This window comes from Aethalodelphis obliquidens, unplaced genomic scaffold (genome assembly GCF_003676395.1).
Source record: "Aethalodelphis obliquidens isolate GAN/ISIS:26980383/991018 unplaced genomic scaffold, ASM367639v1 scaffold75, whole genome shotgun sequence".
NCBI classification, from domain to species: Eukaryota; Metazoa; Chordata; class Mammalia; order Artiodactyla; family Delphinidae; genus Aethalodelphis; species Aethalodelphis obliquidens.
Window position 1 is genome coordinate 7,322,079 of NW_020838019.1, and position 18,996 is coordinate 7,341,074.

Consider the following 18,996-nt stretch of genomic DNA (forward strand, 5'->3'; position numbering starts at 1 on the left):
CTTGCTGGACGGTCCGTGTGGGAAGGCTGCCTGACTTCTCTCACCTGCTCGCCCTGCTGCACTCCTCCCTGGAGCGTGTCCTTTCTCCCTGGGTTCAGCTGGGTCCTCAGATGTCTGAATGCAGACACCCGGCTTTTATGGCTGATGGGAGGGGGTAGGGCAGAATCCTACCGGGAGTTTGAGGAGTGGGCTGGAGATTTTTGGAATATAAAGATAAAACTAGGGCTATCACTCCTCCTACCACATGTCAGCACTGGACATGCTTTGTCTCTCATCCTCACAACCACCATGCCAGGTAGGTGTCATTATTCCCATTTTACAGATGGGGAAATGGGGGGCAGAGAAGCTCACTGTCTGCCCGGAGTTTCCCAGGATGCAGAGAGGGGAACTCGGCCTGTGCTCTGATGAAGCTTGTGAGGCACTCCCTGAAGGGCTATCAGGGTGTTGTCCATGTAAAGATACTGCTGTTAACCCGAGGCCTCTGTCCCGCCTCTGAGGTCCAAGGCCCAGGCAGTTGAACCGGACGCCACGTCTGGGGCGCTGTGCCCAGGGTCAGAGCTGAACCACAAGTCTGTGCCTGCCACCTGGGAAGGAGCCTGAACCGAAACCTTAGACGTCTCTGGCCTCTGGGGAAGGGACTGGAAGAGCGAGTCCCGTCCTTGCAACGTCTTCGATGGGTGTGCGCTCCTGTTTCACCAGCCCCCGGTGGGCCCCAGCGGCTGCAGACAGACCCTCCTTCCCACCCGCCCCTGGGGCACCGTCACGCCGACGGCCCCAGCCTCCGTGGGGGTCACCCGGGCCGGCGCTGGCGGCTGTGGCCGCATGGATGGGTCCTTGCCGGGCTCCCTCTGCTCCCGCCGAAACTCCAAGATGTACAATATGACGCGGCGCCTTGTTCCGTGACTTCGGGTTTGCAAGCGCTCCCCAAACTTGCCAGGGACCCGCGAGATTGTGACATGTCCCACTGTGCGGGGCAAAAACCAGGCGTCTGGCCGCCCTATAAATTTACTAACTCAGCATGGGGAAGGAGATGCAAAAACGACACCCCCAAGGCGCCACTCTTCCAGCGTCCCTACAACTTCTTTCAGTCAAAGGTGGGCAAGGCTAGCTGACTGCAAGAGAAAAAAGAGGGTGCGGAGGGGACGCGACGCCCGGCCTGGCTGGAGAGGCCGCCGAGGCAGGCGCCGAGAGGCCCTTTTGTCCTGCAGAGGGAGCTCCAGTCCCAAATTTCCCGGCTCCCTCCCCCGGCCCGACCACCCCTCTGTCCGGCCTGGAGCCGGAATCCCGGCTGGGCCGGTGCAACTGCCCGAACCCCCGGCGCCGGGACCTCAGAAAGCTGCCCTTTCAGGGCACTTCGGCAAAACCCACTGGGATGCCAAGACGCACATGCCGCCCGGAGCCCCAGCGGGCAAATGTGGGCTGGGCAAAGTCACCAAGGGGAAAGGATGTGCACCCCTGGATTCCCCGCTCCTGCATACCCCCCCAACTCACTGCCACCCCACATCCCTGCATCTATATAAGGAGTCTGGGGATCAATGTGGTTGGAAGGGGGCCCGAAGCGGAGCTTGCACAGCCCCTTATGTAAGACTGAGAAAGCCTCGATTGTGCCTATAGAAGAATGGGGGAGGGAGGCGTCCAGATCCTTCTCCGAGCCTTTCTGCTGCGTCATCAGAGAAGGCCCCAAGGCCCCGCGGTTGCTCCAGTGGACCGGGGAGTTGGGCCCCGTTTCCCAGCTCGTTGTAGGCAATCTTGCCCCCTTTCCCACCTGTCTCCTCTGCCCTTTCTCTCGGGCGCCCCAGGTACTTCTCCAACCTTCTCTTCTCCAGCGGCGCCCCCAGCCCGGCCACTCCAGCTTCTCCTCCGCCGTCCTCCGACTACAGGGCCCTGACTCGCCTTGCTTCTCTTCCGCTGATTCGGGCGACTCTTCAAACATGGGGGGATGAGGGTGTAAAACAACAAAAAACGAAAAGCACCAAACAGATCCCTCCGGGGGCAGACAGGCAGGTTATAGTCAAAGTGGCAACAGCTCATTTATTTAGCCAAAAATAGATACTTTCTTGTACAATTTGGTTCACACATATGTACATTTTTCTGTATATACAAAAAAAGTCAAACACGCTTATTCTCACTGAAACTCCACCCCCCCCCAAATCAACCGAACAAACAAACCTCACGAACTCAGCTAATGTGGGGTACAGAAACCACCGGGGGAGGACCGGGGGGAGATTTGTTTTATTTCTTTTTCTTTTTTTGTTTCTTTTTCTTTTTAGGTATTCATACACGGACATGCTTACAAGTCATAACTATACAGAGCGATTTGGTTTTTACAATTATTACAACGATTTAAAAAAATTTTGTTTTTAAAAAGAACTAGGATGAGGAGAGAGCCGATAAGACCAGAGCGGCGTCCAGGTGGTTCTGGGGCCTGCAAGAGAGAGGCAGTGGTAGCAAAGGAAGTGAGTTAGGGGCACCGACGCTGCCTAGCATTGGGAGACCCAACCCGGGGCTGAGGCCGGGGGAAGGGAGACGTCTCAATGTGCAATGAGGTCCAGCTGTAGGTGCTGGTCTTTTGGTTTAACTATAAGGTTGGGCGGGAGGCGTCAAGACCCGAGGTGCGCTGCTGGAAGGTGGTGGAGCTTCACGGAGCCACCGCCCGCTCCGAGGTCCACTGGGCCCCGCCCGGGTGTCTGCACTGGGACTCTCGAGCCATCTCTGGGCCCGTGGCGACGACGGAGGAGTATGTTTCGTCCCCTTTTAGAAGCTCGTCCTAGCTGCGTTCCCCCGGGGGCAGAAGCCCGAGTTTCCTCCGCATTCTTCCCTGCCCCCGACTGCCAGTCCCAACACCCCACCCCAGCTCGGGGTCTCTTACCGCCTGGGCACGGGCTGGAAAGCTGTCTTGAGTAACTTTTTCTCCACTTCCAAGGCACTACAACGATCTACGGGAAGCGGGAGAAAAAGGAAGGGCTTTAGATCGCTCCATTCTGGCGCCCAGGACCGCGGGAGGCGGGAGCGGAGTGGTAAGCGCCCTGCGCCCCCCGGGACCTGCCCGGGCGCGACCCCCAAACTCGCCCCCTCCCTCCGCATCCTGGGCTCCGCAGTCACCTGTTCCGCCCTCGGGCTCCGCCGGTCGAGCGAAGGCGGCGGCGGCGGCCGGGTGGCCCGCGGCTCCGGGAAGTCCCAGCAGGTGTGGAGGGGCCGAGCCCAGCAGGGAGAGCGGGTGCGGGTGCGGGCGTGGGCCGGGCGGCGGGCCTGGGAACGGCCGGTTGGTCCAAGCGGAGAACTTGCCCAGCGGCGCCGAGACGAGTCTCTGAGCCGCGGCGGCGGCGGCCGGAGAGAGCTGCAGGGCTGGGGGCGCGACGGCTGCCCCGGGGGGAGAACCCCCCGCGCCCGGAGGCGAGCGGCGCGGGTTGTCCGGGCTTGTGGCGGTCTCGGCCAGGGACCAGATCTTGGGTTTTTGCAGGGCCGAGGCGGGCGCTGGTGCGGGAGCGCAGGGGTCCAGGCCTGCTGAGGGCGAGGGCGGTGATGGCGGAGTCGCGGCCACCGGCGGTGGCACTGGGGCCAGACTCAGGACAGGCAGTGGACGCTCCTCCAAGCCCTCGGAACTGTCGTCGGAGTCGCTATTCTTGGAGTCTGAGGTGGGTTCCAGGCCGAGGTCGCCGTCCCTGTGCGCCGCGCCAGGCAGGGCCAGCTCGGGCCCCGCGGCCGCGCCGTCTAAGTTCTCCAAATCGATCTCCTCGTCCTCCTCGTCGTCAGCCAGGCCCTCGCCCCCGGTGTCCTCCTCCTCCCCCCCGAGTTCCTCCTCCTCCAGCTCCAGTTCGCGTTTGCTGTCTTCTTCATCCTCCTCCTCGTCTTCCTCCTCTCGCTCGCTCCCGTAAGCGTTGCCCTCCTCGTCCGTGCGGCTGCGGGGCGCCCAAGTCATCTTGTTCTCCTTCTTGAGGCGCCGGCGCGCGTTGGCGAACCAGGTGGACACCTGGGTGAGGGTCATCTTGGTGATGATGGCCAGCATGATCTTCTCGCCCTTGGTGGGGTAGGGGTTCTTGCGGTGCTCGTTCAGCCAGGCCTTCAGCGTGCTAGTGCTCTCCCGGGTGGCGTTCTTGGGACGGGACGGGTCCCCGAACTGGTACTGGCCGTATGGGTAGAAGGCGGGGTGCGGGTGAGGAAACGCGGTGGCCGCGGCCGGATGCTGCACCCCCGGGCTGTCCTTCAGCTCATACTGCGTGCCCTGTACGCACAGGGAGAAGGAAGGGACACGCGCGAAGGGAGCGTGGATGAGCGCTGGCCATCGCCGCCTCCACCCTCCCGGCCCAGGCCCCTCTAGTCTACTCCCGCGCGTACACCTCGTACAGCGCCCCAGCTCCAACCTCCCCGCTGCGGCTCCCCGGCCACTTACCAGCTGCGGGAAGATGGGCAGCTCGGCCGCGTAGGGCAGGAAGGCGCCGTAGCCTTGGGCGGCTGCGGCTGCCGCTGCCGCCGCGGCGTAGGGCGCCCCGTACACGGACGAGAGTACGTTGGACAGGGACCCCGAGGCAGCCAGCTCTGAGGCTCCGGCTCCCGGGCCGCCCCGTGCCCCAGCGCTGCCACCGCCGGCGGCGGCCCCCGGGCGCTCGGGTGGGTAGAGCGGGCGGATGTACTGGTATCCGAGCTGGGGGAAGGACATGGTGGCCCGCGGGGCACGGACGGAGAGGGGGCCCGGCCCCTGGGGCCGCCCAGCTCAGCGCCGCCCGCGGGCTGCGGCGCGCATCGGGGGCTGGGCCGGGCTGGGGCCGCGCTGCCTCCCGCGCTGCGCTGCGCTCGGCGTTTGCCTATTGATCTGCTCCGCGGCGGCGGCGGCGGCGGAGGCAAGGAGCCAGGTCAGGTCCGAACAGATTGGCGGAGATTCCCGGGGCTCCGGGCTCTGATTGACATTTCTACGGGCCCGCAAGCCCCTCCTCTCTGCGCCGCGCTCCCTCCTCTCGGCAGCCGGAGCTGCCTCTGCCCGCGCCTCGCTCCTCACTGCCCTCCTCTCCCCGAGCTGTGTCGCGCCTCGCTTCCCTCGCCCTCCTCTAGTTTTCACTCCCCCTCCTCGCCCTTCCTCTCCCCTCCCCTTTCTGCGCTCCTCTCCCCCCCCACCACCAACCCCCAGGATCGCTTCCGCTCCTTCGGGCTCTTTCACTTTCCTGGATGCTATGAAACTCTCGTCTTTCTCTTCTCTTTCCCTCTCTCACTACTCCTTTCTCTCCCCTCTCTGTTCCCTTCACTCTTTCTTTTCTTTTTAAAACCTATTTCTCTCTACTCACACTACACTCCCCGCACCCCCATCCCCGGCCTCTGCGCCCCGGGCTAAGGCGGCCTAAAGTTGTGGACACTTGGGGTGTCGTGCGGGGGGTGCGTGTCCGTATCTGTGTCTGTGTGTCCGTCCCCACCCTCACCCCCCTCCCTCGCCCTTCCCCAAATCTCGGGTCTGACGTCGCGCCCTCTTATTCGACTTTTCCTTGCGTCTCCTTCGCGAGTCACCAATCGCCTGGGCGCCCTGCAGGCGAGGCCGCCCACCCCCGCGGATACTGCGCGCAGGGCGGGGAGGGGCGGGGCGGGGGCGGGAGCCCGGGCTCTGCCAGTCCCTTCCCGCCCCCTCTGGCCCGCGGCGGGAGGAGGGGGGGCGAGAGGCGCCGGGACCGGGGTTAGTACGGGGTCAGCTCGCCCCTCCCGCTTCCCGCCTCTCGGTACCTCTCCCCCCGCCCCGGCGCGCGGGGCCTGGGTCGGGACCAGACCTTGGACCAGGCGCTGGGGCTTTACTCTGCCCGGGTCCGTTTTCCAGCTCGCACCTCTGGACTCCTGGCCACTCTCAGGCGTAGGGAGGGAGCTTGAAGAGTGCGCGAGGGATCGGGGGTGCGTTCTAAGGGAGTCTTCAAGGACCGTCTCTATGCCCAGGGAGGCGAAGCAGCCCCCGGCTCAAGAGGACCAAATCCTGCAGTTAACCACGTTAACGCCGCACGGGTTTCAGGGTGCAGAATCCCGTCTTAGAAATGGCGGGGGTAGGGGTGGTGCCGAAGGGTGGACGCCCCGGGAATCCTGGGGAGCGACGTCAGGAAAGTGGAGGCTGCCCGTGCCCTAAGCTGGCGTGGGATGGGGGAGGAGCAGGGAGCCGGGTGGCGGAGGCTCCAGGAACTTTCGGGGAGCGCTTGGAGAAGTTTGTATATTGGAATTTTCGGTCCGTAGAGATTCTTCGTTTCACTACCCCTTGTCCTGCTGCCGGGTCTCTGCGCCAACCTGTTTTCTTTTGGCAGGTATACTCCCTCCCGCTCGGGTGCGGATGGGAGGCAAGACTTTTAGTTTTATAGTGGGATATTTCCTAAACCAAACCTGAAATCCCAGTAGCCGGGCGCCCACCTTCACGGATTAGGGCGTGCAGCCTAGAGCAGGATTGAAATTCCCGGTATTGCGGCGGCTTCGGGCTAAACGCTTTAGGCCGCTGCGGCGACCTACGCACAGGCCAGGCCTGCAGCAGGAGCGCTCCGGGGACAGCACCCGGGGCGGTAACTGCCTTGGAGTTGCCAGTCCCGGCTCGGAGGCGGAAACTGGCCGCCGCGGGCTGATTGATAGAGGAATCGAATCCGAATTCCACCAGAGTGGAGGGATGGTAGAATCTTGGCCCCGGCTCTCTCTGGTCTCAGCAACAACAGGGAACCCCAGTGGGGAGTCCCGCGGGCACCCAGTTTTGACCCCACCCCACTTCCCGCCTCTTTCTACCAGATTTCGCACGGGTTGGCGGCTCCAGTAGGTGTGAAGGCCGAGAAAATTGGGGAGAACGCAAGGGAAAGTTTGAGGGCAGCTCGGTTTGGGGTTCGATTGGGGAAACTAAGGGGCGGCCTTCTCAAATTGGGTCAGACTGCTTTCCTAATCTCCTCCTCGCCTGCGTATGCTTGGTGCCGGGTGTTGGCCTTAACTGGAGTCCCCCCAGGAGAGGAGATATCAGGGGAAGCTCTGGCTTTGCAATGTTTTCCCGGCGCCTGATTTCGTTTTCAGTTAAACCTCTCAGCGAAGTGGCGCAGGGAATCCTGGGCTCACCTTCTCGCGAAAAATCTCAGGGTTACACAATTGAGAGTAACCTTATTGCCTGCAGCGTTTCCTAAGTGTCAGACCCGGAGCCTCGACGTCCCTGGAAACCTAGAGTTTGCACAGAGTAGTGGCGCCAGACCCGCGAGGAGACAAGAGCGAGATTCTGAGGCGGGGAAACTGGGGCTGCGCTGGGCCGCTATTTAACTCAGCTCTTCCAGAAGGAAAAGAGAGAACAATGAGCCCCGGAGATGATGCTTCTGTCCGCCTTAACCAGCTATCGACCTGGCTGTGTCGGGCTGCGGGAGGCGGGAAAGAGGCCAGGGAAGGGGCGAGGCTGTTCTCAATGACTTAGCCGGGCCGGGGCACCCGTGGCCCGGAAGGTGAACCTCTAACCCAGATAAGGACCCAAGAACCTCTATTATTTAGATACCTCCAAGCGCCCCAGGTCTCGAGCAGAATCGGTCTCTCCGCTACCCTAGTCTCCAGATAAGATCAGCCCTGCCATGGCCCGGGCGATCCGCGCCCCACGTCGTGACGCAGAGTCCTAGGCAGCCGAGCCCCGACGTGGCGCTGGCTCCCCAACTCCACCAGGCTGGTGGAGCCCGGCTCCGAACTGAACTCACGGGTCCAAGGACAGCCGAGCCTTTTCCAGGGATTTTTAATCCACGAGATGGGGTCAAAGTGACACACTCGCACAGGGAGGAAAAGCAGGTGCACGGGAAGTTGATTTGGGAAAGGCATGCGCGCAAAAACGCGCCGCGCGCAAACCCTTCTCCATCATCTCGCTTTCTTCCAGTGTTCCCAGAGCACAAAGCGCTTCGGAGGCTTGCTGTAGACGCTTTCTCAACGCGGCCCAGAGTGTGGGGAATGCAAGGGGGCGTCCATATCAATCGCTTAGCGCTCACAGCAGCGCTGCCCGGTCTTGCACTTGGAGCCGCGGCCCGACGTGTGCCCAGGGCCGGCGGCCCATCTGGCTCAGGGGCTGCGCTGCGTACTGTACACGAGCCGCGAGCCACCAGGCCCCCTTTCTGCCCCCTCCTTGCCCAGACCCACGGTGTCCACGCGTCCCCATCGGGGGGCGCCGCTGTAGCCCTAAGTTTACCCGCCGAGGCCCATCTTCTGTCCTTCCCTCCCAGGCCCGAAGTCCCCGGGCTGCAGTGAGGACCCGCGATCCCTCGGCTTCCTGCAGACGCCTTGGCGCACGCTCCCACCGCTCTCTCCCCCCGCGCTCGGGTTACAGGTTAATGAAATGCTCGTTTTCCTCAGTCATTTGTTTTGTTTTCCTGCAAAGTTCTGATAAGTAGCTAACCAACGAAGCTTGTAATTACAATCTTACAGAAACCGGGCCGATCTGTATATAAATCTCACCATCCAATTACAAGATGTAATAATTTTGCACTCAAGCTGGTAATGAGGTCTAATACTCGTGCATGCGATAATCCCCTCTGGATGCTGGCTTGATCAGATGTTGGCTTTGTAATTAGACGGGCAGAAAATCATTATTTCATGTTCAAATAGAAAATGAGGTTGGTGGGAAGTTAATTTCTCTCCGCTCTGTGAAGCGTAGACAAGAATTTAATGATTTAATTACAGTTGTAAGCCCTTTCCATGAGACTTAAATTGAGCTGAGAATATTTTTTTCTTTCTCTCTCTCTCCCTCTCTCTCTCTCTCTCTCTTCTGCGTTCTCTCTCTCTGCTATTAGCAGCCGCGTGGACGCCCGAGTGCGTGGCCTGGTGTCCGCACCGGGAGGGGTTTGTGTCTGACCAGGAATCCGGACCCCGAGTATCCCAGCAGGCGCGGGGCCGCGGCCTCCAGGGCCGCCCTATAACGGACTGCCTCTCCCCACCAGCCACCAGGGCCTCGGAGCCTCTCCCTGGGTCCAGAGAAGCGACGGGGAAACTTTGGGAGAAACTTTGCCAACTTCGCTCTCGGCGAGGGAGAGGCTGCAATGCGCGGGGTGGGCCCCCAGCCAGGCGCGGGCACCCGGAGCGGAGCGGGCCGGGCCGCCCAAGGAGCCGCGCCAGGCCGGCTGGCCGGCCGGCCCCTCGCTCCCCCACTCCGCCCCTGCCTCTCCCCGACCTGGCCCGGGCCCTTGGGTCTCCAAGCAGCCGAGATGCGCAGCGCGCAGAACTGCCAGGATCGGGAAACCTGCCCCTCGGCGCGACTGACGTTATTTTGTTTTTACTTCTCCAGGATCATCCTTTTCCACCTGACTCGAGCAGTTTTTTCCACCTGACTCCCTCCCCCTCCTTTGTTTGTCTCTATCCGTCTGTCTTTCCCACTCTCTCTATATTCGATTTCTAGGTCATGGCTTGTTCTTCTCTTTCCTTAATTCCCTCATTGGCCGTTTTCTTTTTTCCTCTGGACCACTTTTCAGTCCACTTTCCTCAATTTTGCTCCCTCCCTCTTCCCTTATTTATGGCTTTCCCCCCTCCCTCTGACTCTGCATCTCTTTCCCTCGCCCTCATTTCTAGTTCTTTCTTTTTTTTCGTCCCTTTCTTTCATCCTAATCTGTTTCCTTCCTTCGTCGATTTCTTGGTCTGTCTCTCAGGTTCTTTGCATGTATTTTCTCTGCTCTTCCTCTCCAGGATCCGTCCCCTCCCCCCCGTGGACCTGCCTTCCTGGCGGCGCCCCCTCCTCATCCATCTTGGGAGATGAATATGTCGCTTTATTGGATGCCGAGGCCAGAGCTGGGTGATGGGGCTCGGCCAGCCTAGCGCATTTTCTTCATGCATATTGACGAGATGGTAATGAGTGCGTTTGCATTGTTGCATGGAGGTGCTTCTTTTCCTGCCGCAGTTCGGAGCCGACGAGGGTGTCGCGGGCCCAAGAGTGCCCTCAGTGGGCACCCGGCCTGATGGTCGCATATGGCCCTCAGCGGGTTCACCGTGCTCAGGGCCGGGGAAGGAAGTGACCTCGCCGAGCGCCCGCTCGGGCCGCCGCCTCCTTGGGCTTCTCCACAAAGGCTGGCGGCCCTCCTCTCATTAAAGCCTCATTACTGGAACCCCCGCTTGGCTCGCGACGGTCCCTTCGCGCCCCCCAGCCCAGGGGCCTCAGAATTCCCTCCCCTGTTGTTTTGATGCCCGTGATGGAGCGCCACCAGGAAATTAGTGCCTGACAACATCGTCTAATGGCAATAAATTGTTTGCGATTCCGAATGACACGTCGCGGGATCAAACACAGCCGCATTGTGTACGGTGCCCTCGCTCACTACTCGTTAACTTGGAGGGCGCAGTGGCCGTTCTTGGTCAGGGAAGGTTGTGCGCAGGCCCCTGGCTGTCCGCTCCCGCCTGGGCTCAGCCGACCTGGAGGTCCTAACCGTTCTAGAGGGGCGTGTCCCTCCCAGAGAAGATCTGCAAAACTCAGGACCCAGGCACGCCTCTCCAAGAGGTGAAGGTTTCTGAAAGTCAGGAGCTCAGAGGGCGCAAACTCTGAGTTGAGCTCAGAGGGAACCGACGTACTCCTGGCTGGAAAATCAGAAGTGCATGAAGCCTCCGTTCCAGACACGGTCGAGCCGAGAACCTCTGGACATTACACTTTTGCATTAATCTCCCCATTCTCTTCCAACTTCGTACTGGGAAAGCTGAGAGCACTTGGTTTAGAAGGAAAAATGTCAAATCTGGCCTTGTCTGGAATTGTGTAATATCGCGTCCCCCAAACTTCAAGCCCACGGCTACCACCTCTACGATTATTTGCTTAATATTTTCCCTTACGTTGACTCACTTTAAATACTTAAATACATGCTTTTGGAAAAAACCTTGATACTACTACTGTGACTGGAAAAGTGGCTGTTACTCACCATAAAAGGGAATTGTACAAGATAAACACAACCAACCAACGTTAATACAGGTTAGCTATGTTGCTTGCCTGGGAATGACTTCTAGAGGTCCAACTGTGTGTGTGTGTGTGTGTGTGTGTGTGTGTGTGTGTGTGTGTGTGTGTGTATTAGCAAGTGTTGAGAATGTCAAATACAAATCTTTCTGGAAGAAATGAGAGAACTGAAAAGGGAATGTTTCTCACTATTCAATAATGTTAATTAATTCTTTGTCTCCACACTATCTAAAATTATGTTGAGGACCCTAAAAGTTGCAGTGGTTTAGGGTTTACCAATGTCTATTGAAGAGTATGTAAAAAATTCAAGATAAAAATTCAAGATAAAAAAATACATGTGGAGTTATTATTATTTACCCAATAACCGTGTTAAACGTGTTCGCACAGTATCACATTTAATTCTCACAGTAGACCTACAAGGGAGAGACTAGCTTAGGGTGGCCATGTATGATTGTGCAGGATGCTCACTGAATGAGGGAACCCAGCTGAGGAGCTAAGAGGGCCTGAAGTTCAGTGCTTGTGTGCTCATCAAACTGAGTACCTCAGCTCAGGGCTGCACTCAAGGAAAAGCGTATTTCTCTAATTTGCACAAAGTTGGGGTATGACCTAGCTCTTATCTGAGGCTTAGAGAGCTTGACCAAGCCCAGACTGGAGCGCCATCTGATATTCATCCTTCTAGGAGGAAGACCAGGGTCTTTTGGGGATTGGGGGAGGTGGTGCTGGGAGGCTCAGAGCGGGATACTGGAAGACCAGTCCCTGGTTTGACCAAAGGTAAAGGCAACGAGACTGCTGGGTTTTCCCTTCCCCTTGATCCTCACGCTTCATGCAAATATTTGGAGAGAACTTGAGTGAAAATACAGCGGGTCAAGGGCCCATTTTCCCTGCTAGCAGCCAGGCTGGGGTAGGGGGAGAAGATATCCTGGTTTGCTTGACCTAACTATGGGCGTTTAGACCTGTTCCTTGCCTTTTTTGGTTCAGTTTACCTGCATGAGTTTATAGACCAGAGTTCTGCTTTGTTGCCATCCCTACTGTTAGACCAGTGTCCTTATAAGAAGAGGAGACAAGACACAGAGATAGACACAGAAGGGAACAAGGTGATGTGAAGACGGAGGCAAAGATTGGATTGATGCATCTATAGGCCAAGGAATGCCAAGAATTGCTGACAATCACCAGAAGCTAGAAAGAGGCAAGAAAGAATTCTCCCCTAGGGCCTTCAGAGAGAGCATAGCCCTGTCAATACCTTGATTTCAGACATCTAGTCTTCAGAACCATAAATTTCTGTTGTTTCAAGCCATCTAGTTGGTGGTAATTTGTTACAGAAGCAGCCCTAGGAAACTAATGTATAGAGTGATGTGATGGGGGTAAGAGAGCTGTTACGTTAGATAGCACAATCACAAACCTGTGGGGAGATGATGTTTTAGCTAAGATGGAGCCAGTCATGAAATTCTGGGGGGCAAGTGTATTTTAAAGCTGCTCGGTCCGATACAGTAGCTGCTAGCCACATGTGGCCATGAAACACTTGAAATGCAGCTGGTCCAAATTGAGATAAGCTGAAAGAGTAAAACACCACCAGATATCAAAGACTTAGTATGAAAAGAAAAGAATGTAAAATATCTCATTCATTTTAAAATATTAATTGCAAATTGAAATGATAATATTTTGGACAGATCGAGTTAAAGAAAGAATATTATGAAAAGTAATTTCACCTGCTTCTTTTTACCTTTCTAAATGTGGGCAGTAGAAAATTTCAAATTACATTTGTGGCTTACATTATATTTCTATCACATGGTGTTGTTCTAAAGGGAAGGAACAGCATGTGCAAAGGCCCTGTGGCAGGGAAGGAGCTTCATGTGTTCAGTACTTCTATACTCAGCCTGCATGTTGATATTTATTTGGTGATGTTGCTAAACCTGGGGAGCTGATCCAAGAAGCCCTATTGAACTTAGAAAGAATAAAATATATGTCTTCGTTCCTTCTTCTCAGTGGAAGGAGAGGTCATGAAATTCAGCCCTTCAGCCTGAATGGCACCTCCTTTCTCCTTTCCAACTCTCTTAGGCACAAACTCTGCCCAACCATTCTGCTCAGTACGTCCATCTCACTCTCTCCCTATGCTTGCTTTTTTTTAAAAAAAATTAATTAATTAATTAATTTTTGGCTGCATTGGGTCGTCGTTGCTCCACGTGGGCTTTCTCTAGTTGCGACAAGCGGGGGCTACTCTTCATTGCGGTGCGCGGGCTTCTCACTGCGGTGGCTTCTCTTGTTGCAGAGCATGGGCTCTAGGCACGTGGGCTTCAGTAGTTGTGGCACGCAGACTCGATAGTTGTGGCTTGTGGGCTCTAGAGCGCAGCAGGCTCAGTAGTTGTGGCGCACAGGCTTAGTTGTTCCACGGCATGTGGGATCTTCCTGGACCAGGGCTTGAACCCGTGTCCCCTGCATTGGCAGGCGGATTCTTAGCCACTGTGCCACCAGGGAAGTCCTCTCTATGCTTGTTAAGGTGAAGGACTTGGAATGAGGTCTAGCTCCATAAGTCTCCTTATCTGCTGATGGCTGGCGCCAAGGCCATGGTATGACGGTACAGAGCAGAGACCACCCTCCTCAAACCCACAGCTTGCAAAGTGAACTTCAAAGACCATGTTAGTCCATTTATTAAGCTAGAATTTTGTTCTTCCAAGACTACAGGTGGGCTGGCTGTCTACTTTTGTAAAGTTTTATTGGAACACGAGAATGTCCATTGTCTGTGGCTGCTTTCAGGCTCCAGTAGCAGAAGCTGTTGAGTAGTTGCAGCGGACATCATACAGCCCACAAGTCTGAAATATTTACTCTCTGGCCCTTTAAGGAAAGTTTGCTGATCCCTGCTGTGTTTTAGAATAATTGTTGCAGAAATAGGTAACTAATACAATGACTTTAGGATCTAGAACAATGGGCCTAACTGGGCTTGTATGGTATGGGGTAGGGCTTCTGATTTCAGTTTAGCTCCATTTAAGAGGTGTTAACTGAGCATCTACTGTGTGCCAGGCCCAGTCTCAATCATATTCCAGAATGCTGCATTTATTCCTTTATCTACTGTCCCCTCAGGCACTTCTGAGTTGATGGCATTCTGTAGGTGTGCCAAGTGTCTGTGGATTTAAATTGGTTTTTAGAGATTGGAATTAGCAGGACATTCTTTGGAAACACAATGGAGTATTCTGTGATCATGGAGCAGGGAGCATGTAGATTTCGGCTGCTATGTATGTGAAGAGTTTGTTGGTTGTTACAATCTGGAAATGTTCCCATTGCCTTACCCTGAGCCTCCCAGGGCTCTCCTGCTGCCCCAGCTGCCCACCACCACCACCCCCCTCCTTGGTCCAATGGTCCAGCAACCACAGGGCATAAGGCAGGCACAGCAGGGGGCTCCGGAGCTTTTGGGGTCTACTCTGATTGGTCAGTTCTCATGTCATACCAGTGATGGCATATTTACATGTCACCCCAAGACAAACCCTGACTGCCAGCCACTGCTCCACCTTAGTCTTGGTGTGTGGAGGAGGAAGCCCCATCTCCACTGCTCTCCAAGGCCAGACCTTGGACCTGGCCCTGAAGAGACACTCAGTGATGGATGGAATTCACTGGTGCCCATTGAATGTTTGCCCTTTTCTGGGGTAGACAAGGGAGAGGATGCAAAGAAGAATAAAACATGGGAGTTCTGTAGCCAGATCTTCCGTGGTGAACTCAAACCCCATTTCTTACCTTGGGCAAGTGACTCAGTTCTCCATGCCTCAGTTTCCTCCTCTGTGACAATGATAGTTCCTACCTCATGGCATTTTTACTGAGGAGGAAGTAATATAATTATATATATATATAATTATTATATATATTATATGTCAGTATATAATATCAATATAATGTAATTATATATAATATAATAATATAAAGGTAGCACTAACACAAGTGCTAAGAATAATACCTGTACCTGGTAAGCACTCAGAAAATGTTAGCAAAAACGTCCAGGGACCAGAAGAATAAACTCAGAGGGGGTCGTGATAATGGCAAGGTGTAAGTTCAGTCAGTGTGGAATGAGCGCTGACGATGTTCCCACAATGCAGACAGGGCTGGTTTCCTGGGCGAGTGACCCGTGCCCAGTGCCCCCTGCTTAGAAGCACCCTGCACTCGGTTTAATGCTTCACTCTTGCCATCTCGAAATTCTTAAGTAACTTTTGTTTGTTTGCACCATTTTTTAAATTGCATTTTTAAATTAATTTTTATTGGAGTAGTGTTGCTTTACAATGTTGTGTTAGTTTCTGCTGTATAGCATAGTGAATCAGCTATACGTATACATATATCCCCTCTTTTTTGGATTTCCTTCCCATTTAGGTCACCACAGAGCACTGAGTAGAGTTCCCTGTGCTATACAGTAGGTTCTCATTAGTTATCTATTTTATACATAGTAGTATATATATATCAATCCCAATGTCCCAGTTCATCCCACCCTCCCCTTCATCCCCCACCCCGGTATCCATATGTTTGTTCTCTATTTTTGCTTTGCAAATAAGTTCATCTGTATCATTTTTCTAGATTCTGCATAAAAGCTATGTTATACGATATTTGTTTTTCTCTTTCTGACTTACTTCACTCTGTATGAGTCTCTAGGTCCATCCGCGTGTCTGCAAAATGCGTAATCAAAATCCTTAAGTAACTTCTGAACAAAGGGCCCACATTTTCATTTTGCACTGAGCCCTGAAGGTTATGTAATGGTCTTGCATACAGAGGTGGGTGAGGCACCGTTCTGCTCCTCGGGAGCTTTGCAAGCCTGCTAGGTGGGCGGATGGACCCACCATAATCACATCACAGAGTTATAGCATCCTGGGGGAGCGTTGGGCTTCCATATGTGCGCCCACACATCTAGGTTGGGTGGAAACCGCCAAGCTGCAAAGGAAAGCACAGCAAAGGCCAAGCCTGCCTGATTCCACCATGGCAACCCCAAGAGAGACTCCAGCAAGGGAACCACGTCCCATGATGCATTTGTTCAGGGAATGCTGCTTGGATTTATCTTCTGCAAGAGGAATAAGGTTTTGAATTTCTATTTTTGAAATCTTTGGAAAATCCCTCTTTAATCACTGATGACAATTTGACGTTTTTCCAGCTGTTTAGAAGCAGTAGACAAGTCAAGTCGCTCGGCAGGGCACAGGTTGGCATGCTGGGGTGAGTTTGGGTTCTAACCTCCCTCCCCATCCCTGTCTCCTCTCAGCTTTGAGGAGAAGGGAAGGAAAAAAGAAGAAAACCCAAACCCAGGCTCTTGCAGGGTCTGTGCCCATCTCTGCCGTCTGCATTTGGGGGTTTACTCCTGAGAGTGAAATCTTAATTGGGCAACTATGTCTTTCCTCCTCCCAGTTTCGTGGACTCACCTCCTTCTTGCCAGCAGAGGATTCCAGTGGTTTGTGTCTTTCCCTCATTAAATTCGCCTCTTGGTCGGGAAGATTGTTGTATTGGCTCTTCATGTTTTTTACGTGGTCTTCCACGGGCAGTCAACACGTGGGTGTGGATAATAACCCAGGTTCCATCTTCACCTGACTTATTGGATAAGAGCATGTGCTCAAATCTTAGCTTTGCCTCTTACTCTCTGGGGGACATTGGAAAAGTTACTTGACCTCTCTGTGCCTCAGTTTCTCCATCTATAAAATGCCAGGAGGAAAATTAAATGACTTAATACATATAAAGTGCTTAGAACACATAATTAAGCGTTTAGGCATATAAATAAGTATATAACATATTTTAAAAGACATCTTTCCCACTTATTATTATGTACGGATATACTATCACCTCTATCATCGTACTTCTATCTATAAGAACACGTGTATACATTGTAAAGCAATTATACTCCAATAAAGATGTAAAAAAAAAAAAAAAACCTAGGGGTAAGACGGGACTAAAGAGACCTACTAGAGAATGGACTTGAAGATATGGGGAGGGGGAAGGGTAAGCTGTGACAAAGAGTGGCATGGACATGTATACACTACCAAACGTAAAATAGATAGCTAGTGGGAAGCAGCCGCATAGCACAGGGAGATCAGCTCGGTGGTTTGTGACCACCTAGAGGGGTGGGAGGGAGGGAGACGCAAGAGGGAAGAGATATGGGAACATATGTATATGTATAACTGATTCACTCTGTTATAAAGTAGAAACTAACACACCATTGTAAAGCAATTATACTCCAATAAAGATGTTAAAAAAGAACACGTGTATATAACAACCTCTACATTCCAGGTGTGTTTTTAAGCCCTCTACAAGAATCACCTCACTCAAACCTCAAAATGACGTTGTGAGGTAGGGACTGTTTTTCCCCCCATTTTATAGATAAAGGAAACTGGGGCACAGAGAAGTTAAGTAGCTTGCCTGAGGTCACACAGCTGGAACCAAGAGTCATACTCAGGCCTTTAGCACCAGAGTCACTCACCACACTTACCCTTTGGGATCTACTCATGCATACAACATGCTTTGCTGAACATTTAGGATTTTTCCTTTTCAAATAACATTTTCAACTTCTTATTGAAGAATAATAGACATACATGAAATGCATGTATCATAAGTGTAGAACACATGTATTTTCACAAAGTGAAAACACCCACGTAACCAGCACCCACATCAGGAAACAGAAGATGATGGTCCCTCAGGAGCCCCCTGGGTCTTCTGGTCACTCCATTCCCATCCCCCACCCATGAATACCCACTAGCCCGACTTCCAACAGCAGAGATTAGTTTTACCTAGTTTGATACTTTATGAAAACAGAACCACGCAGCATGTATTCTTTTGATTCTGGCCTCTTTTGCTCAATATTATGTTTGTAAGATTCATCCATATTTTTGCTTGTGGTTATAGATTGTTTATTCTCCTTACTGCGTAGGGTCCCATTTATCATGTATCTATCTATTCTACCGTTGATGGGCGTCTGGGTCGTTTTCATGAATAGCGCTACTAGGAACATTCTGCCACATGCTTTTTGGTGGACATATATATGCAGTTCTGTCGTGTGTATTCCTAGGAATAGGACAGCGGATATGCGTATATTTGGCTTCAGTAGATACTGCTAAACAGTTTGCCAAAGTTTTTTCAGGACACTGTGTGGTGGTGTTGGGGAATGAGATCGGGGGTTGGGTATTTGTAAGTGATTTCCCTTTCTGACCATTGACTGGAAATGCAACATGACATTTGGACCTAGTGGCAGGCAGAGTCATCAAGGTACGCCAGGGACTTATTTATGGGGTTTTGTTAAACATCCCACCTTTCTTCAATTTCTGCAGGATATCCTTTTCCTGTAACGTTGGTCGAAAGGGCAAACCGTGCAGGTTTCGTGATGTAGCTATTAGAGCTGAAAGGCAGAGCAGCAGTGGGGTTGACACTGTTCCCCGGTGGGTATGAGCCTGGCACTGAGCCCTTCTCGCCCTGTGAATCCACAGAGTGAGCGTGATGGAGTGGCTCATCCGCTCATCACCAAACGTCGACTAAGTGCTCTCTGCGTGGCCCACCCTGTGCTGGACGCTGGGGACACAGTGGTATACAAGGTTGGCCGGTTCTCTGTCCTCTCTGGGCTTACATCCTCCTGGAGGACTCATTCAAACAGGGACATGAACAACTTGAAACAGATATTTTCAGAGCATGGTAAAACAATGAAAAAAATAAAATAAAATAAAACAAGGATATGAGAAAGCAAGTAATTGGGAAGGTGGGCGGCATTGTTGACAGCCCAGGGAAAGGACACCAGTCATCAGTTTAGAAATATCTCAATATTTAGAAACATTGAGCAGGGCCGGCCTCTTGGGCCTGCAGGTCTGTGCACTTGCTGTGATGCTCTGCTCTTGCTGTCCTAAAAGACTTAATAATTTTTGAGCAAGAACCCACATTTTCATTTTGTCCTGGGCCCCATGGATCACGTAGTTGGTCCTGCCAGGTTGTTGGAGCGGGGAACAAAGAAACTGCACGTAAGACGCCCCGATGGCTAAGCCTGGAGGATTCCTCAGTTTCTCCTTGCCCCTCCCCCTTCCCCCTCATTTCTCCGAATCTTACAAGTTCTGAACCTGGCTCTGAGGCTTCGGTGAGAGCAAATCAGGATCCAAATTGGGCAGTTGCTTTCGATGTGGGCCTTTCAGGGCTCAGAAATC

The 18,996-nt window shown here is 53.6% G+C and overlaps 1 protein-coding gene across 1 annotated transcript; it reads right to left on the minus strand.

Moving 5' to 3' along the window:
- Positions 1 to 2,005: 2,005 nt before the first annotated feature.
- IRX3 (iroquois homeobox 3) lies at positions 2,006 to 5,082 on the minus strand. The gene is made up of 4 exons (XM_027092133.1): positions 4,391 to 5,082; positions 3,103 to 4,222; positions 2,870 to 2,936; positions 2,006 to 2,425 (listed from the first exon to the last, which is right to left on the minus strand). The coding sequence occupies exons 1-4, from the start codon at positions 4,655 to 4,657 to the stop codon at positions 2,371 to 2,373; spliced, it is 1,509 nt and encodes a 502-aa protein (XP_026947934.1). The 5' UTR covers positions 4,658 to 5,082; the 3' UTR covers positions 2,006 to 2,370.
- Between the last annotated feature and the right edge of the window lie 13,914 nt (positions 5,083 to 18,996).

Excerpts from the sequence above, each read along its gene's own strand:
- IRX3 (XM_027092133.1), bottom strand. The coding sequence starts at position 4,657 with ATGTCCTTCCCCCAGCTCGGATACCAGTACATCCGCCCGCTCTACCCA. Across the intron at positions 4,223-4,390 it reads TGCCCATCTTCCCGCAGCTG|GGCACGCAGTATGAGCTGAA; the intron begins GTAAGTGGCCGG and ends CTGTGCGTACAG. Across the intron at positions 2,937-3,102 it reads GGAGCCCGAGGGCGGAACAG|ATCGTTGTAGTGCCTTGGAA; the intron begins GTGACTGCGGAG and ends CGCTTCCCGTAG.